This window comes from Gouania willdenowi, chromosome 3 (genome assembly GCF_900634775.1).
Source record: "Gouania willdenowi chromosome 3, fGouWil2.1, whole genome shotgun sequence".
NCBI classification, from domain to species: domain Eukaryota; kingdom Metazoa; phylum Chordata; class Actinopteri; order Blenniiformes; family Gobiesocidae; genus Gouania; species Gouania willdenowi.
This window is the reverse complement of record NC_041046.1, coordinates 11522526-11546741: the sequence shown is the minus strand read 5'-3', so window position 1 is coordinate 11546741 and position 24216 is coordinate 11522526. Positions and strand designations below refer to the sequence as shown.

Below are 24216 nucleotides of genomic sequence, written 5' to 3'. Positions count from 1 at the left end.
CCAGTTTATTAAATTCATACAACAATTGGACCATATTTTGCTCACTTTATGGATGGGCCCCAAAAAGCTCTACCCTTTTTTCCCCCTTATCATGGAGGTCCAGAAGTGGATACGACGGGCGGAATCGCCAACTACTCTCTTTCTGGCCGCCTTCTACTCTTAAAGCTGCAGTTCGTAGAATCCTCTCTCCGATTTGTCTTGAAACAGAAACTGAACTTCCGTTACCGGTATATTTTCTGCTTGTAGAAACTTTTTTCTCAATATAGACTAGAGACAAATGTATGTACTTTATCTTGTGTTATTGGAGTGTTTTCTGGTTTTTTAGAGACCCTAACATGAACGCACGTATCACTCTAGTTATTGTCCGGAGCAACGTGGCTGCTGCCGTCAGCCCGAGAGCTCACAGAGGAAGCTGTGATTCCTGCTGACTGCCGCTCTGAGCGTAATGACAATCATCACTCTGCTTCCAGACTATAGAATGAATTCACCTTGAATAAGCTTATCTTGGTTTATAACGCATCTGTTATCACTACGGGGATCCATGAGGACACAAAGCGATCTGTTCGTCCTCAGTATGTTTGTGGCTTTAAACTGTTGCTTCTCCACTTCAGTCTGCCTTTTTCCTCTTGATTTGCTGTGTTACTGTTGTGTTTAACACTGTTATGGAGACTTTTGATGGGACGTCTGTCATTACACTTTTACTACCGAGGGTACCTGAACACCGAGCAGCCAACAGTAATGCCAAAAACAGCTCATGGAGCACACGTGTTTGTAGAAAGATCTCTGATTGGCGGAAATCCAGCGCCACGCTTCTGGATTAACAATATATATGTAATTGTACAGAGCCATGAGAAGGAGAATAGCTTCACTGTCTACTCAGAACACTTTGATTACAATATGCTCAAAGATGTACAGCTTTAAACATGTTATAAATAATTCTTTACCCATTTGAGCACTGAAAGAATGTCTGTAATATTACCTGAATATCTGTTAAAGTAAGGTTTTTCTATTAGCTCAATTTTTTGTCAATATTATCATGGATACCAGATTTCAACTTGTAAATACATCTAGGTGAGAAAATACATCATGCTAAAAAAAAGTGCTACAAAATAGACAGAAGAAAAGCCACAATTACACTAATATAGTCACCAAAAGCCACCATATAGCATCATTTTTGCAAAAATTACCAGGGGGGCATGCCCCCGACCACCCTAGGTGTCGTGCGTCATCGGCGCGCAGCAGCAGCAACTCACCATGAGTTTTATTCATTTATTTATTTTTTGACATCTCTGCCCTTGTCTCCACATGACTGTTCTTCAATGTTCATGTTTGTGTTGAACCACTTTCAGGTACAGTGGGGGTCCCCGGTCTCTGGAACCTTTACTTTTTGGTTGGTCTAAGCTACAGTGAACGGCTGGAGTCACTCTAAGGTGAATTAGGTCTGTTCAGAATGTCACTGAGGATCCGTGATTAATGAATGAGATGCACAAACAGAACAAATTCTGACTAATGACCAAAGTCTGAGGATTGATCTCAGTGCTTTACCATTTTAAACAATAGCTCTCTTTTTTCCTTTTCTGAATATAATACATATTGATGTAATTTCACATAGCGTTATTTGTTTTCTTATTAACAGTAATGGATAATTCCAGTTTCACCTGAAACAAATTGTGGATCAATGTTGGCCTAGAAAAGCTTCCGCATATCATTAATCTGGAATAATGCCTTGAGTTGATGGCGTAAATTCTGTTGACCTTCATACCTTTCCTCTCATGAATGAGCAGAAACTTTAATATTTCTTGCAGAGGACACCTAATGATCAAACATTGTCAAACCTTAAATACCTAAATACAGACGTACTGTATATTAGATATTAGAATGCTGGCTCTCATTCTTCTGCCAGTCTCAAAAAATGCTCTCACCAAAGGTGAAAAGATCTGCTTCAAAAAAATTATCAAAAAAAGTTATTCTCAAAGCACCTAAGAAGTAGTGACTCCAGCGTGATGCTGTATCTGCAGAGGTTTTCTTGGTTGCCATGGTTATCTCCATTGATTTGAGCCTTTTGTTGTCACATTCTGCAGAGAGTGATACGTTAGTTTCAGAGCAGACTCCAGAGTTTGTTAAACCTGTTTGTTAACCTCTCTTTCCTTTTGGTTTTGGGGTTTGTATCAATACGGAAGTGGATTTGGGCCAATTTTGATGGAGAAAATTATTTTGGGCAAATAAAGGATAAAGTCGAAATGTCTAGAATAAAGTTGAAATTTCGAGAATGAAGTTGAAATACAAGGTTGAGATTAAAGTTCAAAAAACAAGATTAAAGGCGAAATTTTGAAAATAAACTCAAAATACAATACCGTGGTAAAAGTTGAAGGTCTGCTAATAAAGTCAAATCTGTGGAAGCTGACTAGGACCAATTCACTATATACAACATCAGTCTCGATAGTCTTCAAAGTCCTTGAAGAAAATACAACATAGTGTTTATGAGCTAAAAAAGAAAGAATCTCTTTGTTATTAAACTCAAATTTGAAGCGTAGTTTAACGCACTCAGATACACAGCCTTTTATAGATGGCCACAATCTGCTGTTTGTTGTCATATGGTGAATTGGCCTTAGCCACCTTCTGTAGATTTGACTTGAGCAAATCTTCGACTTTTATCATGATATTGTATTTAAAATTTGAAATTTCAACTTTAATCTTGACATCTTGTCTTTATTCTTGATTTGCCCAAAATTATTTCCTCCATCAAAATTGGCCCTAATCTGCTCCGTACTTGTGCAATCTTGTTTGTTTTGCAGACTGAAAACGCAGTACAGACTAGAAACTTCCAGATCAAGCTCAGGAGAGCCCAGAGAAACCCACTCCTATGGTTAGAAATGATATACAGAAGGAGTGTGTGAAAAAGTCACAATTTCAACCAACTGATTCATTTCTGATATTAATTATATAATCAATATGATATCTTTAAAACTTAAATTTTTTTTACATACGTGTTTATTGTTTTGTCAGAGAAGCTGTTGCTCTTTCTTTTCCAGGACATAAAGTCATGCATCATCTCATAACTTTCAGCTTAAATGTATTAAAGAATGCTAAGAATATTGTTTTGTGTTGACTGTAGTTTAATATTTGAGTTACAGTACATGACAGCTAACAGTTTCCAGTGTGTGCCTTTCCTTTCAGGCTATTACAGGAGTATCAAAAGTTGATTGTTCTGTTTGTTGCCTACATTTTCATTTTTCCATGAGCGAGAACAGTATAGAAAGAGGACAACAGCTGCTGTCCTATTTTCTCCCTCAGCTTAGTAAAAGCTGACAATAATAAAACTGAACTGAAGTGAACTTAACTTGGATTTTTTTTTTGTGTTCTTCACTTTTCTTTCATAAAAAAGTGTGTGAGGACAAGCTGTGCTCCAAGACATGAGGGACGTGCTTTAACATTAAAATGTTCATCTCTATTATTGCCACAGGCCACGTCCTCAGCAACGGTCGTCTGAATTAGGAAACAGAGCAGAACTGGACAGGTGGGTGCTGTAATTATCCCCTTCCTCCTCCCATACACACAAACTATAGCTCAGACTGTCAAACTTTTCCATTCAATGTATAATCTATATCAGTATTTCTCAAACTGTTTCAGACCAAGGAACACTCAGCCAATAAAAGACAATCCCAGACCAACTCGACCTATATCCAAAACTAATAGATTTGTTTATAACTCCAACAGTGTATTACAAAATATAATCATGTATTTTCACTTATATAAGTTAGAAATATATAAATAATGTACATTCCTGGATCTTTTAATTAAACAGCTCCAAGGACATATGACAAGAATAGTATAATTTCAATGGTTTATTCACAAGAAAAGTTTAGTAAACTAAGCCCACGCGTAGGTGGTCAGAGGAAGAAACCGACAGTATGTCTCTCTATCTGTCTCTGTTCTCTGTTTGTATTTATGTATTTCTGCGTCCATCTGTGCGTCTTCATGGCTGGACCCTCCTTGCACCCAGCCGAGTCTGGTATGAACATGATGTATTACAGGGCAGTCTAGCTCCTCTGTGACCTTGATGTGTTCACACCAAAGCAACAGGGCTTACCAGACAGACATTGAAAAATACAGAAATCATGTTTTAGCATTTAGGGCATTGTTCCGAATGTCGTTTGAGTTTAGAAGGTTTCATAGACTTGGTCGCTCACGATTCATAGCACAAAACACAGTGTCGATTTAGGTCCTTCTCATTCCCAGTCTAAAATAATCCAATTTGATGTAGCTGCCTTACGCAAAGTTTGCAGGGGGCGAGGGGCATTGCCCCCCCGAGTGTTCAAAAGTTTTCATTATAGTTTTCCCAAATATTCAAATATTTTAAGTGCCATAAAACCCAGTAACTTTACAAAATATATATTAATTTATTTGTTGTTCTTTTAAAAATACAGGTTATTTTTTTACACTAAAGTCACATGACTTGATTTTTCTTCTGTTGCGCAATTCTTTTTCACAATGTAAATGTGAAGCAACACTGCATCCAGCAGTTCATGTATGGTAACACATCAAAAATGAAGCAGAAAATGGCCGCCGGCCTGATTTTATCATGAATTTACAACATTAATCTAAAAATTAGGAATTTTAATGATACAGTCAGCCTCTCAGAGCTAAAAAAAAAAAACCATCACACAACTGCTTTCTTCTTGTAAATAAGATGTTACATTTTTTTGTTTTTTTACAGCAGTTTGACTGTGTTTTGGACTAAATGCTGAGATTCATTAGATTTTTGACTGTCTTAGGAATATTTTGAGACCACTTTTGATGGAACATATGGATTGAGTTTTAGACATGGCATCGCTTTAAAGGTGAGTTAGTGCTGGCTTGTTTATGTCGCCATTTTTCTTCCAAGTTTGACCAAACAATTGGCTGTGATAGTTGTGTCTTAGAATGGTTTACTGTATATGGTTAAAAAACGGAAGATTCTAAGCTTTCAAAGGGTATATGATACTTGTGATCTGCTGCTGTATTTGAGAAGCATTTAATCCCTTAAGAGCGTGAATGAGTGAGAACATGCATGTTGACCTGTATTTAGGACGGTGGACGTTAAACGACACGCGGCGCAAATTTTTGTCGTCAACAATCTCAATCATGTTACTTAAAATTTTTGCATTATTGTTTATGTTACACCGATAGTTTTGGCACGAATCTCAAGACAATCGATGTATCTAATTCTATTTTCTATTTTGACCCCCTTGGCAAGAATCTCAAAATCTGTTAATGGTATTTTCTCTTCACTTTAGCGCTGCTCTTTCTGTGTTCATGTCGCTTTTCACAACTTTGAGCCAGGTTGTCGCTTGCTGGCTCTCTTCAGATTCAGCATGCAGCATGGAATCATGGCTGAACCACTCGAGGCGTCTGAATCACATAAATCAGGATGATGCACTTTTCCTTTTGTGTCAGTTTCCATTTATTTTTCTTTTAACCGTCACCGTCTTGAACCAATTGATCCCTTTTCTGTTGGCCGTGATTATCATTTTGACATGAAATCATAAAACGCACACCTGCGTAGCTATAAGGAAGTGTCACCAAATAGCCATAAAATAGTCACCCTTAGTACTGACATAATTTGAATTTACATAGTTTTGGAGTGGAGGGCGAACAGTTTGAGAAACTCTTTGAATTTAAGTTACAGAAACATGGTCGCAACCTGCAAACACTCTAACTCTGTAAGTAGGTCAGAATAGATTCCGTCACATTGAATGCCTTTCACTTTTCCACCGATCCCTAAAAAAAAAACTGCACAGTAGGAAGAAATTTTTGGTCAATACCAATTACCTCTCATCCCTCTGGAGCAAAAGGGATTTTAGCAGTCTAATGGAGTTGACTGAGTGGCCAATTCAGGTCAGCAGGATGTCTTCAATCTTTACTCCCATTCTGAAAGTAAAAATTAAATGTGCTACTTTAAAATCCTCCCATGAGGTCAAGTCACTTCATCAGCAGAAAATTTCATTTTAAGTAATGCAAAATTTAATTCCATTTTATGACTGATAATGCACAGCCTGTTATAAGTGCATTTAATTGGGTGGAATACAATAACAGATCAGTTGCTGAATGAATGATATATTTCTGAATAAAATCTTATGGAAAGTTATTGTTGTGGCGATTTTTGATGAATGAAATAGAGTCAAGCTTTAGGGTTGCTGGTCAGATTCGGACACATGGTTTATTATGGGATAAACCAAGAGATTTTTTGTCTTTCTTTCCAGCACTTCATTGGCTTTTAGATGTTTTGATTTCATTTTGAACTGTTATATTTGGACAGCTGCATCTTTTATTGCGTTGAAATCACTGGAAATTTCATTATATGAAATGTAACTGAATGTAATAACTCAGAGAGGGGAAAGTCAGGCCACGCCCACGCTACGTCTAAAGCGTGACTTTTCCGCAAAAATTGTGTCATGTCAGCTTGGAAAACAGTAGAAAATGACTAGAAAAAGGCAATTGGATTTAAAGAGTTTTTTTTTTTTATGTCAATAAGTGAAGCTCAGCCCAGAGGTGAAGAACTCCAAGGTTGTTTCTGTGGAAATCACGGAGCAGCAGTTAGCGTAGCGGGTAGCGGCACCTGTAGCACATATGCTAATGCAGGAGAACCTGCCTCCAATAGACAGGACACAGGAGGAGAACTATCCAGGGGACATGAGGAGGACTCAGGGACAGAGAGAAATAAGAGAAGGAGACGACGGGGACAGTTCTGAGACAGAGGCTCAGTTTAAAGCCCAGATGAGCTGCTGCTCTTGGCTGTGAAATATGTAAAAAGTTGCGAGAATACAAAGTTCTCCTTCTCTTTTTTGTACATATAACAGGTAAGCACATGTTATATTTTCATGTTCTGCTGTGCTGCTGATTCCTTATGGGTGTAATGTATGGCTACATCAGTGGTGGTTTTGCATTGTCCTTGGTGCTGAAACATGGCAGATTTGACAGCTGTCACTCAGAGTGAAAGACAGATGCTTTCCGTAACGGGCCATTGTCTGTGCTTCTTTAAAGCTGATTCATCATTCTTTCATTAAACATTTGGGATAATTGGTTGTTTGTGTTCACGTTATCAGCCCATTTAGTTAGCAAAAGGTGCTTTAAAAATATCTTTATTCTGTGACATTTTTGTCTCTCTCTTACTACCGGAACAACAAGGGGCCTGTGTTCCGGAACCTGATGATTTACAAATTAAGCACTGGTTTTGGGGAACAGACCAGTGTGAGAGTCATAGGTTAACCAGCTTTCAGTGTGCGTGCCTCAGTGAATCTGCTGCTGTTCAGTATTCTCAGTATTATGTACGTTGCTGATAGCAATAGTCAGAATAATAGCAGAGCCTCTTCAGGCAAAGGCCTATGTGAATGCTATCAGTGTACAATGCTTAGGGCAGTCTGATCAGAACTGACCAGGAGAGAGTTCTGTAATTACATATCACTTATGATGATGGTTCAATCAAACAGTTTAAAAAAATAAATCCCTATTACTGCATTAAATATTAATATGCCAGAAATGGGAAATATTCCTATAATATTTTTATTTTTTCAATTCCTAATGAGTCAGTTTGGCCAACCACTGTAATTTTATAGTCTACGTTGTAAAAGAGTCTCCATGAAGCTTCAGACCCTGTTTGGCAAGGTAAATTATATTTTATAATAAGAATGCTTTGTATAATCCTAATCATATCAGACCTTTGGTGTATAATGTGGGATAAGAAATTATCTTAAAATAGATAGTTACAAGAAATAAATATATACTATTAACATTTACGTGGGTGTGTGTGGATCATTGTGAAACCTCCAGTGGGAAATCAGACTATGCTTATTGATTATGTATTTATTGTATGTGTAAAAATAATAATAATAATAATAATAATGTTCTATCCCCATTTGGTGGATTTCTTTCATTCACACATTACATGTAGCATTGAATCTTTCATCGTTTTGAAGCATCAATACACAAAGTAAATGTAAATGAGCAACTTTTTTGCCACATTGAATTTGCATTATTTATTATTTTAATGCAGAAGATATGAAGTGTCCAAATTGGCTCAAATAGTTTCAGACTATCCATTTGTGTTCCATGCTTTACATGATGTATTTCAACTCCTGGACTTTGTCCATGAGAAGGAACAGACAGAGTTGTAAACAAATCATTGGACATTACTTAGACCAGGGGTCTGCAACCTGCAGCTCTGGAGCCTCATGTGGCCCTTTGACTCTTTTGCAATGGCTCCCTATAGCTTTAAAAAAAACCTATTGAAATAAAGAGTTGTTATTTTCCTACAGAGGCTATTATTGATTAATGACAAATGAAATCAAGATATAACAATTTGTTAACCTAAAAATAAATCACATTGTGCAATGACTCAGCACCTTCCTACTTCACCTCCTGCAACATCTACAGAACATCAACTTTCCTGCACCTGTGGCTAACCTTAAGTTTTAAATCCCTGGTAAGATAATTAAACCAACAAAAACACTATTCTGGAAGAAAATAGAGATTTTAATTGTGTGGGGACAGATTCATTTAACCACCAATGTGCCAGTTAAATATGCAGGTTTTATGTGTGGCAAGAAATGAGAAATTAGCATGTGTTGATCACATGATCATGTGTTATCAAACTTCAAGTTACTTTTTGTGGCCCTTTAAATGCATTAACTAAAAATAATCTTCTTTATTTGACATTGTGTTCATGTAAATTGAGATGTGTAAGAATTTGAAGATGCAAGATACTGTTTAGTTGTTTTTTCTTGATGTTAATTTATTTCATTTTATTTAAATCTGTTTTTAAGTTGCCATTTACATGATCAATATAAATCAAATCATGAAATCAAACATTATTCTATGTCATTTTAACTGTATAGAATTTCATTCACTGTAATGTCTTCATTGAGAAGGTTTTTTTTCCGGCTCCAGGAGGACTTTAATCCAGGTGAGATGAGGCAAAATGGCTCCTTTGAGAGGAAAGGTTGCAGATCCCTGACTTAGACCTTACCTTACCAGTGGCATCAGCTGAAAGGAGCTTTTCAAAGTTTAAGCTGATAAAGATCCAAGATTATCAATGGCACAAGACCGCCTCACAGGACTTACCATTATTAGAATAAACAATAAGGTTGGCAGATAGGTACAGTATCTTACAATGATGTTCAGCTCCAAATGGATTTGAACCCACATCCGTTCCTCTGGATCATTTTATTCCTGACAGACAGTTCAGCTCATGTAGAACAGTCTTCAACAGGGCTCTGAAATCTCACTAGTGTACACATTATGTACAAATGACTGTAGAAACAAGCCCAGGAATCACATACATTAAATACTCTTATGACACTGTGATCATTGAGGGAAGCCTTGCTGGGTGAAATGGACGGCTTTGCAGAACTGCCTTCAGCTCAAACCCTCAAAAACTAAAGAACTGGTTGTGGATTTTCGCAAAGATCACCCCCCATCATCCCCACTGACAAAAACCAGTCGTTAGAGAGTGTGAAGTCATTAAAATACTTCAAGACAACTATTGATTACAATCTCACCTTCAAACCAAACAGTAAAAGCATCTTCTCCAAATGTCAACATTGGCCACTTTTTTTTTTAACTCCAGGTTCACCACTCAGTTCTGACTGATTTCTTCTCATGTGTCATTGATTCAGTCATGACCTTCAACATCTCAGCCTGGTTTGGGTCTCTGCCATCTATCCATCACACTTCACAGAACAAAATCATAACAATGTGCAGTAAAATAATCAGAATGGACAAAGAATCACTCATCAGCATCTACAACAGAAGTAGAAAACTAATAGGAACACATTTAGCCTCAGACATTAGTCACACTCTGCATAGACATTACAGTCTGTCAATCATCTATATATAGCATTTTGCTTTGTTTTTGTAAGGATGATGCTCTGGCACAAATTAAGTTCCTAATGGAAAAATAAGTTATTTCAATTGAATCGATGATTTTGCTTCAAGAAAAGCATGAAGGCAAAAACTTAATGATGTTGGTGAAAGAATGTTACAGTAATCTATAGATTTGTACAACAGTTGACATGTTTCACGTTGTTCTCAATATTTATTTTTGAATACATTGTACTGTAATTTAGTTGAACTTTCCTTTATTTCTCAAAATATGCTTGCTTTAGCATAACAATTGCTTTCAGTTGTTATGCTGCGAAGAAGTGGAACAAACTGCAGCAGAGCTGAAGCCAGCATCACATGGTATCATTTTAAAATCCAAGTTAAAGGCTTTTCATTTTCTCTACCGCGTATGACTGAGAGGGAGATTTAAGTCATTATTGATTTCATGTTTTTACTGCTGATTTTAATGTTCTTATTGATTTCCAAACTGTTTAATTTTTTGTGTTGCACCTTTTAATCATGTAAATCACATTTAATTTTATGAAATGTGCAATAGAAATACATTTGCCTTGCCTTAATTTGTGTTCATTTATGGGATCAAAATAGGGTCATAAAGATATTGTGTGCGTAAAAAAAAAATAAAATCTGTGAGTCTGACAAAAACATTTCTAATTCATAATGCATGTGCGTTTGTGTGCGCGCGCGCGTGCGTGTGAATAGCCGGGATGAAGCTGCCGGAGCTCCGCGTCACAGCTGCGGTGAGCAGCGCAGGCAGCGGCGGCTCCGCGCGGTGGGACGTGTCGGTGGGTCGGTGTGTGCGTGCACGGTGCGTCCATCACCGTGTGTGAGAGTCTGGACGGACGGACGGTTGGACGGTTGGATGGACGCGGCTGATCACGCCTGTGTTTTTCCCGGATGAAGCTCTGGATGCTCAGAGCGTTTCCTCCTCTTTGTTTGCTCCGAGCTGCTCTGGAGCTGCTCAGGGACTCTCTGTGTCGCACCGATCCGATCAGATGACCTCCCGCTCCCCGTGTTTCACTGACGGTGTCCGCTATGAAAGATGTGATTGAAGCTGTGCAGCCAGAGCGGTAAGAAAGCGATCCCATCCAGTCCCTGTCCAGGCTGTGTTGTGTGTACTTTATTGACTAATAATGTGCTCCATGATCTCCATAGACTAGAATCCTTCTTTCTCCACCAATGCACAGATAATCCCACCAAAAGATCCTAATGTTTGTGTGTTTTTTTTTTTTTTTTTTTTTACAGGTACAGACTAGTCTGAGTCTATGGTTTGAGTCTTCAGGCCCAACTCCTGCAGTCATGGACACCATCCCAGACTATTCCCTATTCCTGGTCCGGATCCTGGAGGACCTGGACGCTAAGCGCAGCACCATGTCCTACCAGGACCTGTGTAAGTCCCTGTGTGCTCGCTGTGACCTGGTGCACCTGGCCAAGCTCCGCAGCCTCCTCTTCCACACAGCCTGTTTGGACCCGTCCTTCCCAGCCACCCTCTTCAAGGACAAGATGCGCAGCTCCAACGAGGACCCCCAGTCCAAGAAGCTGATGGTGGCAGCAGATGTAGTCACCATGTTCAACCTGATCCAGATGAACGGAGGAATGGCCAAGGACAAGCTCCCCGTGGTGCATAGAGCCAAGATCCACAAGAACCAGTCTTTGGACGAAGCTTACAACTATCAAGACTGTGACCGAGGGCAGGATTATGAGCACTTGGACCATCATCGTCATCATCATCATCATCATCCTCAGCATCACCACCACCCACAGAAGCACCCTGTGGCCCACAGTGGTTCTCCTCGCTCTAAAGCGTCTGATTCCAACCACAGTCAGCAGTTCATTCCTTCCTCAGAGCCCAACTTCTTTCTCAGCATCCGCAAAGACCTGAAAAGTCGAGCATCATCTCTGGACAAGCTGCACCATCTGCCCCAGTACCCCCACCCGTCACCCCCTCCCCCACCACCCTGTGAGATGCAGAGCACATATTTTCCCATGGACATGGACAGCGAGTCCACCACAGACCAGGAGTCCCTGCAGCACCTGGGCCCCCCAGAGCCCTTCACCGTCCACTCCTGCCTCCAGAAGAGGAACATTTTTAAAGAGGACTTTCACAACTTTGTGGCCTTCTCCCCAAAGGTTTGAGATTGTTTTATGTAAAGAAACACAGGTAACATTTTACTTGAAGTTTTATACATAAAGGCTGACATTACACTGTCATTATCGTCAGACTCATTAGCATAAATAAGGTGTCATGAAGAATGTCATTAAAGGTCCCACGTCATGCTATTTTTCACCCATCTCCATTTGTTCTAAGATCCTCAAAAACATAGTATTTGAGGTTTATTTTCCCAAACTCACCTGTTTTCCAGAGTTTTAGCCTCTGAAAAGTCACTTTCTGAGCAACTCTACAAAAACAGGCTGATTGTGTCCTACTTATGCACATTCATGAGTGGACGTGTCTATAGACGGGACACTGACTTCCTCCTTCCCACACGGTGTGACGTAGGGCCAGAGGACGGCCCGCCCTCCTCCCACCCACTCAGTAGCTGAGCTCATGCTGCTTTATAAACACGAGGCAGAGTGTGGGGGCGTGGCGTTTGCCTGTACATACTGTACATAGACTGTAGAAAATACATACATAGCACTGTGTGAAGGACGTTGAAATGCTCACCTTCGTGGGCGTGTCTGTTTATATGTGAATCACGGTAGAGAACTTCCTGGAGGCGCGGCTTCTCCAACTCAGTGCCGCGTCAAATTCATCATTAAAGTTGGAACATGTCATCAAATTGGAGCGAGGTGTTTGGGCTCACCCTGCAGTAAGAAAGGAGCAAATCACCCTCTAACTAACGATTGACAGAATTATTGAAAAAAACACTTTGGGCATGTGTATGAAGTAAGGCTGGGCGATATATCGAGTTTTTCATAAATATCGATATATTTATCTAGGAGATATAGCATAGGACTATATCGTAGTATCAATATAATTCATGTAACATTAAAAGTTTCTTCTGTAGAGCAGCCAATATGCCTTTTTTCTCCTGTATCTGTCCCTCTCAACCCCACCTAGCCTCTCTCTCGCAGCCGAAACAAACCACACTGAAAGCTTCAATGACTCGTGCTGTGCCCTATGAAAGTGGGGCGAGATTACCAAAGCAGTAGCCTACCATATCGCTAAAGAATATGGTCCCCATAATAAGAAAGTCTATGACAGGCAAAATGCTCAGTAAATCACTGTGTGTGTGTGCGCGCTGTAGAGATCCGGAGGTGTCCGCGGGTCGATAACGTTACAAACAGGACTCAAAACAACTTGTCACACTGCACGTTTATTGTAAGCAGCTCAAACACTGCTTCTATGTTGTTTCAGACGGGACGGTAACAGAAAAGGAACATAAAGCTCTGTCCATGCGCTCCGTACGTATCAGGAAGTAGGCAGGTCTGACTCAACTCTGACCTCATGTTGCCATGGCTCCCTTAAAGGGACAGTCCTCAGAAGGCGATCATTACAGCACGGGTGCCTGTGCGTGCGCGTGCTAGTAATGGCGACTGTTTATATATTATGTAGCTGATAAATTCACAATTGTCAGTAAATAATAATAAATAAATAAATGAAAGTTAATTATGATAGTAATAATAAAAAAATGTTCTGCACTGTGGTCAGCTGAACTTGTTTTTAAAATGTGCACAAATGCACATAATTTGTTTTATACATTATGATATTGTTCTCTACACTTCTGTTAATAAAGGTGTTATTTTAAGGGTTTGCCTCTGAAAAAAGAAACTCACAGGTATGCTATGCTATAATAGTTGTAAAGGGGAAACCCCAATTACAGAAAAAACATTAATACATATTTAGTATTGCCATTCTGGTTTGATTTTATGCATCAAAGCATCACATCAAGGCAAGGGCAAAATATCGTGATATATATATTGTATATTGTGATATAGCTTGAAAATATTGTGATATTGAAAAAGACCATATCGCCCTGCCCTAGTATGAAGCCCAATAAGCACTTTTATGATGTTTAAAGCACAGAAAAGTTGATTTAGCTTAACATTGGCCTTTTAAGTGTTGTTCGTTACCCTAACCCCTAACCCCTAACCCTAGCCTTAGCCCTAACGCTAACTTTAACCGTAACCCTAACTATTCCCACTATATCACTCCACTTAACCCAAAAAATGCCAAATAGCTCCAAAGGTGTCATAATTTAGCAACAACACATAATGACAGCCTTCATGACACCTTATTCATGCTAATGACAGATAATGACAACGTAATGTTAGCCTTATGTATAACACTTCAAGTAAAGTGTGACCATAACACCTAAGACAAAGGTCATGAAGGTGACTGCATTGCTCACACAAGTCAGCAAAATCTTGTGTCTTTCAGGTTAACTGAAATAAAAAGTCCTCTCATATAATTTAGTTTCACGTGCTTTTACAAGTAATAACTGTCCCATTTTATTTCTCTGTATTCGTGACATGAGCAATGACAAGTGTAACATATACCAAGGGAGGAGTAATCACTGCTGAATATTTTCTTTGACAGTGGTGATGAAAATCATTTCCATAACATTTATTATTGAAGAAAATTTCCCTGCGTTAAAATAGGACTTCACTGCTGTGGTCAACTAATTAAAATAAGTGTATTTAACTTCCATTAAACATGCTGAGGTATCGCTATATTTACATTAATAATAATAATACATTAATACATTACAATAGAGCCCCGTCCCACCAAGGAATTTTTCTTAATGTTAATTTAATGTCAGATCATAAAATAAGTAATTTGAAGTATTTGAGTATTCATATTTTGTCCCTTTATTTTTGAATGACTAAATAAATGAATTCGTTTTCCCACTGTTTTTTTTCTAGCTTTTTCTTTGTAATTTCATTTTTCCTCTTCTCATATATTTGTAAATGTTTTGCTTATGTAGTGAACAATTATTACACTTATCTCACAATAAAAATGTACACATCAAATTGACATTGTGCACCTAATTTGATTGAGTATTATGTATGACATTATGTCTGTAGTTGACAGTGACTGCAGGTCAGTGGTGCGCTGTAGTAATGCCTCCTCACACTTTTGTAACGATTGTGGGTTAGAATCCACCCAGCTCACTGTCTTTCTGGGTAGAGTTTGTTCATGTTCTTTCTGGTGAATGTTGTTTTTAAAAAAAATGATATTTCACCAATTCAATACAATAGCCATAAATGTACGTTAGGTTAGCAGGATCTTTGAAACTGATTGAAGGAGTAAATATGGAGCCTCCTCGACAGGCTGCCATTTTGCTCACCACAGATGCACAACGTTGATTTTCCTCCTTTAAAAAGCTTAGATGTCTGTGTAGAGTACAAATACATCAGGATGGTGCGGTCGGGCATGGCAGGGTGGTGGGTCTCGGGGGGCATGGGGGGGTGTTGCTGGGGGCTCTCTTTGCAGGGGCTCTCCAAGCGGTGTCGGCCCGGCGGGGCGTGGGGGTGCCTCTTCGCTTTGGGTGTGGCTTGGTGTTTGTCTCGTCTCCTAGTTGCCTTGGGGGTGGTACTTGTGGTGTGCGGGCCCGGGAAGGCCTGCCGCGCCGATTTGGGGGGTGGGCGCGTTGGGGCGTGCTGCCGTCTGTAGCGGGGTTGGGGCAGGGTTGCTTGGCGCTTCGGGATGATGTTGTTTGCTGGGGGTCGGCGCTAGCTGTTCCGGTGGTTGTGGTCGCTGTCGGCCACCTGGTAGTTCTGTCCTGCTATCTGCAGACCAGGTGGGTGGGTCCAGGGTGCCCTTGGCTGGGGGCTGCTGTTCTGCACCGGGTGTGTGCTTTTTGGAGTACCTCCATCCTGCTGTGGCAGCCGCCAGTCGCTCGCCCACTGGTGGGGGGCATTGCCTTGTGGCTTGCACTGTCCGGTAGCGGCAGGGCCTGGGCTGTTGTCCTGCTGGCCCCCTGCCCGGGGGCTCGCCCTTGGGGGTTCCCGGTCCCGGGGGGGTGCTCTTGGGGTCCGGCGGGCTTGGCCGGCTGGCTGTGCCAGTCCTGGCGGCGGGCTTAGCCGGCTGGCTGTGCCAGTCCTGGCGGAGGTCTTCCGGGGCGGGTGGTCCGAGCCTCTCCCTTGCGCATAGGTTTGCAGTGGCGGTTCTTGCACGTACACTGGTTTACGATGCCTGGACATGTGGGATAAAACTCATAGTGGGCTTAACTTTAGACACGTTGATCCCAAATACCTGTTTTAGGTATTATCACTCACTCCTTCCCTCTGTCCACAGCCACCACTATTATACCTAAGATTCACACTTATCACCAGACTGGCTTGATTACACAACACGATAAGCACAATGTACACAATACAACTTCACATCTCACCCTCACTTTAAAATAATCAACTCTTCCCCACTCTTCTATTTTCTACCTTGAATCTCTCCTCCCTGCTCGCTTCCCCCTCCACCTCCCCCAACATGCATGTGAGATATTTCCGTATACAGTTTGGTGTGTTAAAGGTTTGAAATAAACCAAACTAAACTAAAAAATGTTGGGCACTGATTTTAAATTAAGACAGAGAGAGAAAAAAAGTGGTCAGATAGCTTCCACCATTGTGGAAAAATGGAAGCCTTAAAAAAATGTATTGAAAAGGAAAATCGATGAAAGTAGGTGTGAGCTAATATAGACAATGGAAGCGCTGGAATCAACTACTCTACATCAAATATGGATACACCCCATGGATCATATTTTTAGCTGTAAAATGTATTAAACAAAAACAGTACCGTATTTTTCGGACTATAAGGCGCACTATCAGTGAATGGGTCTGACTGGGTCTATTTTCATACATGAGGCGCACCGGACTATAAGGCGCACTGGTTTGTTATTATTATTATTATTATTATTATTATTATTGTTATTATTAAGATGCATTAAGTGAAATAAAATAGTCAGATAAGTCAAACTTTATTCAACTCATTAACAATAACTCTCAACTTTGTTCAGGTTTAACACATCATATACAGAACAATACAGTCACTTTTTCAGTTCAGTATGTTGAAGCACAGTAGTTAATTTCATACATAAGGCGCACCTGATTATAAGGCGCGCTGTCAATTTTTGAGAAAATTAAAGGATTTTAAGTGCGCCTTATATTATATTCTGAAAAATACGGTACATTAAATGTTTGTTTTGAACAAATGTGAACATCTTTTGATTATCAATAAGCAGAGATGTAAAGACTATTACTTGATTGAAATTGTACTCAAGTACAAGTAAGTCATCCATAAAATACTTAAGTACAAGTAAGAAGTAGCTTAATTAAATAGTACTCAAAGTAAAAGTTACTAGTTACTTTCATCCCCGCTTTTATTTTTGGTATTAAATTTTGCCACAATTTCCTTACATACAGTAAACATCTCATGTATAAACTTAAAAAGAAAGAGACCAAATCTTGCACAATTGGAACTTAATTTATTTTTCACAAAGGCATCTGTATAAAATAAAATGTATAATTCTTTTTTCAATAAAATAACACCAATAGCAGATGCTTTCTTGTGATGGGTTACATGGTGATTATAGAATCTTCTGTTGATGCTCTGAGAAAATTACCTCCATTTAATGCTGTTTTGGCGTGGTGCATTACATTTAATCTGAATGGTTGGCTATGATGTGATGCATTTGATTGTTTTCTGGTCATTTCATTTTTTTGTAGTTTCACAATGTCTGTCGATCATTTTAAAAACAAAAATAATAATTGACTCAGTAACAACTGGGTGAAGAAATGTAATGAATTACTTTGTTTTTTAAAACATACTTAAAGCTGATATCTGGAGTTTCTGAGAAATCTATGTTTATGTATGATGCTTTTGAAATTCATAAAAATACCTAACTAGTCTTTTACTATGGTCTACTGCTGGTGGTCATTCATATACATGATTGTATATAAGGCCCTCCTTCATCCTATAGACACCTACACAAATGGAAATGATCGCCGAGTGCGCCCACTCAATAGGCTTTGACTTAGTTATCCCTAGGGGTACGCGATGGTACTGCAGGGCATACTTGAGAGAGAGAGAGAGAGAGAGAAATAACAAATAAAAGCAATAGAAACATGGGGTTTTGAATTGTTTATTCCTATTTGAAAACAATAATGAAAATGATCTTGACTAGAACATGAACTGAATCGTCTTGGTCGCACACAACGTGGGAGATGACGGGAAATGTTTAAATTCCATAGAAATAAATCAGTGCAGAAGGCACTAAATACTGTCTCATTCCATTTATTTACAAAGTTAAAATCTTTAAAATGTGTGTTATCACTCATTAGTTCCGTCATTATGCTCCACAATTGTTTTTTCAAAGTATTCTGAGCAAAGTGTTGTAGTCGGACAAAGAGGGTACTTAGATTCAGAAATAAGAGAAAGCGGGTATTTGAGCCTACACAGTTTGAGAACCACTGCTGTATATGATGCTGTATTTGCAGGGTTAATGTCTAAAGTCCACCTTTAACCATGTCTGTGTTGTTGTAGGTCATGACCACTGAGAGCAAACAGAACAGCAAGACAGCCAACGCCTACCACAGGAGGGAGCTGCACAAGCCTGCTACCTTCTTCAACCACAGCTTTGAACTGCCCTACAGTAACCCTTACTATGAACCAGTGCTCAACTCTCCACTTCAGGACAGACGGAAGGTAAAGCACGAGAGTCTGGACGACTTACAGGCGTCCACCTACTTCGGACCGACCCCCGTCTCAGAGTGTGTCAGCAACAAAAAGCAAACCACCAGAACTGGGAAGCAACTGGGCTGGCCTGTGAAGAGCTTCAGTCTGAACACTGAGGAGGGGCACTCGGCCTATGAGAGGCCTTTCCCCAACAACAAACCACTCAAGGAAAATCGCCTGTGCAAGATTAACATCATCAGCACTGATAACAATCAGCATTTTCACAACCAAAAGGAAAATGTGGTTGCTTCTCCTGCCTTCATTAAGAAAACTAATGCTGCTAAATCCAAGGACATCGCACTGATGGCAAGTGGACAAAGAGAGGCTGCCAAACGGTTCAGGGACAAAAATATGAACAGTGCTTCCTTTCAGGGAGTGGACAGCTCCTCCAGTGTTGGCACTCAAACAGAGCAAGCAGAGAAAAAGACCATTAAGGAATACTCATCCAAGTTCACTGAGAGGGAACAACATCTTTTCAAACACTCAGACGAAGTTTCTGAAATCGTAAGTGATGATATAAGTGACATTTTTCGTTTTCTGGACGATATGAGTGTTTGTGACTCTCTGGGTATTGTTCAGTCGTCTTGCTGCAATAGTAATGGATCTCTGTCCCAGGGAACCTTGAAGTCGGAAGACAGCTCCCCTGAACGCAACACTGTCAGGCTTGCTAAGTCCAAACTAGATCGCCTCTTCCATTCGCTGGACAACACAGACGATGAGCTCAAGTCTAGTGTGTGTAAGCTAGTGTCAAGAATTGGTGAGATTGAGAAGAAGCTTGAGTCTCTGTCGGGGGTCCGTAGTGAGATCTCTCAGGTACTTTCTAAGCTTAACAAGCTCGATGAAAAGATTGTGGAGCCTGAGTCCAACGGGAGACATGGCGACACAGCGTCAGCATGCGGGTCACACGCCACTCCGGATAAGCTCCGTCCACATCCCCACAGTGACACCACCCTCTCACCTCTGGTGTTCCAGTGCCACACCACCGGTCACAATATCAAAACAGACACCGGCCATGCAGGGGAAGGCTGGTACTCGGATGGAAGCAATAGCGACAGCCTCAGGATGAAAGCCCTGAGAAAAAGCATGTTCACTAGAAGGTCGTCACGTTCTCTTAACGAAGAGAACAGTGCCACTGAGTCAAAGGTTGCCAGTATCACCAACTCCCCTCGGGACTGGAGGACTGTGTCCTACTCCTGCCACCCTGGAGACGAAGGCAAAGACAGAGACAGAGACCGACATCGGAAATCCAAAGAGGTACAAAAAAAATAATCTTTCCATATTACGGTGGTAAAGTTAGGTAGTATGTGTGTGTGTGTGTGTGTGTGTGTGTGTGTGTGTGTGTGTGTGTGTGTGGGTGCGTGTGCGTGTGTGTGTGTCAGATACACAGCACACCCATACACAGACAACCATTCTGTTCAACCTCCGATTTTCCTTCAAGCCAGAACTCTTGCGTGATCAAACGAGATTTAACTAGTGATCTAATGCTGCATTCCAAGCAACTCGGAACTTTAGATTTTCCGACCTCCTTCTTGGTGAAGTGACTTGGAACGCCACCTGAAGTCAGGGGAAACAAATCTAAGACCATACTGGTCAGCCATGTTGCATTTGGTACTCACATGGCCATCGTTGTACCTTATTATTCATTTGAACATTCATTCTTTTACAAATTGTCATTTAGTTTTCCTAACAAAGTCTTTGTGTAGTCTTGCTCCTTGTTTTTGCATTTGTGTAATTATTGCTGTTTTTTAATATGGTGCCCTTTGCCTTACTATTTACCACTCCAGGAATAATAAAGTTTTTTTTTTAATTCTGATTCTCATTCTGATATTTTGACGAGCTGCAACCAAACTCGGATAACACAGAGATCAGAATTTTTAACTCGTTAAATGCAGCATTATGTGTTTATGTCAGCAGCTTTTTGATTGGATACATGCCATTCCACGTCACAAATCATGGGCTCATGAGTCTGGAGTCGTCAGCTTTCCTCACACATGAGGAGTTTCGGTCGTAAATATTGAACAGGTTTTATATTTATGATTGTTGTGGCCCCGACTCGTTTCGGAGCTGATTCGGGACGAATTCACTCTTAACACAGGATCATCTGATAGGGTCATCTTAAAAACATATGATAACCTGGTGTTTTCTGTCCTTGGTTATTAAAGGGCGGAATCGGGACAAAAACAACCAGATTAGGAGATCAAAGTACATTTCCTGAAAAAAGTTGTCTGAACAAAAGAAAACTTTAACACATCATTTGAAAAGAATGGTAAAATGGACTTGATTTTATATAGAAGACAAAATAAAACTTGCTGGAATTAGTCCTTTCACAGGTTTCATCTATTCAACCATTTTTTATTGAACTAATTTATTTTGATGGCTGTGGCTTTTTTTCTGAGCTAAGCCTGCGTTTTGAAGTTGTCGTGTTGGTTTATAGAATGAGAGTTGGTCTTTAGAGAGTTATTTTAAAAAAAATATACATTTGGCCTCCAAAGACCTTCAGCATTTGAGAATAGACTCTAGATGACGTGTATCTAAACAAAGCAGTTGGCAGATTGGCTCCCTCCATTTGTTTGATTCCATTTTTGCTGGACGTGCTTTTCTTTTCTTAAGTCAAAGAGGAAGCAGTTCAAACAGGCGGCTGTTTTCATGCTCTGTGGCTCCACATGGCATCACTCACTGCCAAGAGATGTACTCACAACCATTCTGTGAGGGAGGAATTCATTCTGTCAAATTAGGGAGACTAAAAATGTCTTTGGATGTATGAGAAATCATGGCTCTGTTTGTAACCTTTCATCATGTTTCCGAAGGAGAAAGTTCATACTGCGTTAGAGCTGCAGCTAACGATTTTTTTTTTTTCGTTGTCGACTCATCAATCAATTATTTTTTGTGATTAGTCTATTTATATGACATTTTTTTAACTGCTGTTTTAAAGTGCCTGCTTAAATCTTCACACCCGGGACAGTTACCCTGTTGTACTCTGAGTCTGACATCATGTTTTACAGAAAAAATTAAAACAATGACACACAAAACATGCATTTGTAACATGGTTGTTATATTTTCTGCATAAAACATTATCGTGATCGCAATTAAAAATAAAAAAAGAAATAGGACAAACTTGTTGTAAACAAAAAAGCTTTGTAACAAAAAAAAAAAAAAAAGGAACTTAATAAAGCTGTAGCTAAGCTTTTTTACAGGTTTTGGAGATAATGAGATTTAAACCAACGACAGAGTAATAACAACCTTTGTGAGAGTTGGCATTTCTTAACGTCCAAACAGAACTTAGCATAGGTTATATAAGGATATACATACACACTAACACATATACACACATTTGTATTTCAGATTCCTGTGCAGGATGGTTATCGTATGTTTGATCACAAATTCTTTACTGATGAATAAATGTCTTATAAATATTAACCAAAACACACAGTTGCCAATAAATCAGATTAAATGTTAGTATCAGCAGATGGCAGGAAAAAGACATTTCAAAGCAGACTACGTCAGTAATTCACTGATTAGTGCTGTAAATAACGTGATTAAAACAGACGTAATAACCATATGAATCGTTAAATTTGCGTTTGATTAAAAATGAATCAGAAGTTAAATGTTAGTGTTCTTACTTCTCTGCATTACGGGCTCTATTCTCCCATGCAAGTAAGTCAGAAAAGCCGTGTTTTTTGTCTGCGTGCTATTCTCTCCCTGTACTTAAGTCAGTCACTGCGCCCCTCCATCCCAGTTACGCACTCTGGGTGGAGCGGCCCTGAAATGTGGGCGTTCCTATTAAAATCTGGCCTTGCGCACATTCTCCCATCTGCTTAAGTTCTTTTCCTCTTACGTGCTTCTAACCCTGGAATAAGTGCAGCACTGTGATAAGGTGAAACATTATATTGCACTAGAAGTTTGGACTCAGTTACAACAAGCCTTTTCACACTCTGGAAGTGCATATCCGTGACGTGGGGGGGTCATAAGTTAAGAAGGATAAAAACGTAAACAAGCACATTCACTATATTTCCAACCTAACGGCGTCTTAAATTTTATTCCAGAGATCTAGTGTTTTAATAGTGTTTATATTATTAATATAATTAATATTTGCACGCTACCTCACTTTTTAACTTCATCTGCACTCTGTTTATATTATTAATACTGTAATTTATTTATATTCTACCTCATAGTAATTTATCCACATTCTACCTCATTGTTGTTCGTTATTTGTTATTTGTTGTCCGTATGTCTTTAGTTAAGTTATTTGTTGTATAGTATTGCTAGTTGTTTTTTTTTTGTGTGTTTGTTGTGTGTTTTAAGTGCTCTTTTTATGCACTGCAGGTTTGCACTGGGGGTTGGGGGGGATTGCAATTTCATCTGTGCTGTATGTTTAACATGGGGCATATTTGACAATAAAGAACCTTGAAACCTTGAAACCTTGAATTACACATATTTGGACTCAAGGAGGTGTCCAGGGTTTTCCGCTGAAGCCACTTTCGGCCGATCCAAGCACTTTTAAAAAACGATGGAAGCAGCTCAGCAGCAGTATGGAAGCAAGGGCAGTCCCCTCACTTCCCCACAGATGACCCCTGGTTGACAAAAACACAGACTACCTGGATCTGCAGCTGGCGGTAGTTGGACTCTACCTGGGAATGATGCACATATCCAAGCACTTTGTAAAACCTATGAGAGAAACAGCATCAAAGCAAACGACTTCCTCTGCTTCCTACTCCTGTATTTTCTTTATTGCCAAAAATTAATTCATTGTAGAATCATGAAAATTGACACAGACGTAGATCATGACAAGACAGGTTACAAATATTATTAAGACCACGCCAAAAAATACACAGGAAGTCCAGAATCTTGAATTGAAAATTGCAAAATTTGCTATTTTTGCTTACCTTGTATTTTAATGCATTTCTCCTAGGGTGTTTCACTGACGAGGTTCAAAATCGCTGGAGATCATCTAGAGAAGTGGGACATCAAAAGTTAGCCATGAACTTTTGATAACTTTTACGGTGTTTGCAGGGCGGAGCCGTGAATCGTGGCCTAATTTAAATTTTTTATTTTTTTAATTGCTCCCATTTGCACATACAAAGTCGGATTTGCTTCAAATGTGAATCAGTTGTTAAACCCTCGGCCCTAAACCAGCTCAATGTGGAAAACGGACAATGGTGCCCCCTACAGAGTGCAGACAATTTAATATGAGGCAAATGTATTTTAATGCACTCCTCTGGGGACGTTTCACTGACGGACTTAAAATCACTGGAGATCATCTAGAGAAATGGAACATCAACAGTTATCTATAGATTTTTAATAACTTGCATTTTGGCCAAAACCTTTTGAAAATAAATTTTTTTGAAAATGCTCTCATTTGCACATACAAACTTTGGTTTGCGTCAAATGTAAATCAGTTGTTAAACTCTTGGCCCTAAACCAGCTCAATGTGGAAATACAGAAATTGGCGCGTTAGCGTCCCCTACAGAGTGAAGACAATATTAATATGGAGAAAAAAAAATCAAAAATGTTTGGAACATTTCACGAACTTCTGTTTTGGCCTCTCGGTCAAAAAAGTCAATGAGACGCATGCTTTATTTTTTGTCGTGCTATTTTGTATAGATGCAAAATAAGGCAGCGCGGCAAAGCGGCGCGGTGAAGGCGAGGGCCGTTTATCGCGGCTTGTG

The 24216-nt window shown here is 39.7% G+C and overlaps 1 protein-coding gene and 1 long non-coding RNA gene across 3 annotated transcripts in view; one reads left to right on the top strand and one right to left on the bottom strand.

Annotated features, from left to right (window-relative positions):
- Positions 1-8870: 8870 nt before the first annotated feature.
- Positions 8871-22398, bottom strand: LOC114456612 (uncharacterized). The gene is made up of 3 exons (XR_003672855.1): positions 22386-22398; positions 17175-17180; positions 8871-9004 (listed from the first exon to the last, which is right to left on the bottom strand). It is a non-coding gene; the product is annotated as an uncharacterized LOC114456612 (long non-coding RNA).
- minar1 (membrane integral NOTCH2 associated receptor 1) overlaps positions 10617-24216 on the top strand; it is a 50341-nt gene continuing 36741 nt past the window's right edge. For both annotated transcript variants that reach the window (XM_028438460.1, XM_028438469.1), the window contains exons 1-3: positions 10617-10946; positions 11122-12006; positions 18359-19804. In XM_028438460.1, the coding sequence (XP_028294261.1) occupies positions 11176-12006; positions 18359-19804 (2277 nt within the window). In that variant the 5' untranslated portion in view covers positions 10617-10946; positions 11122-11175. The remainder of the gene's footprint in view (positions 10947-11121; positions 12007-18358; positions 19805-24216) is intronic.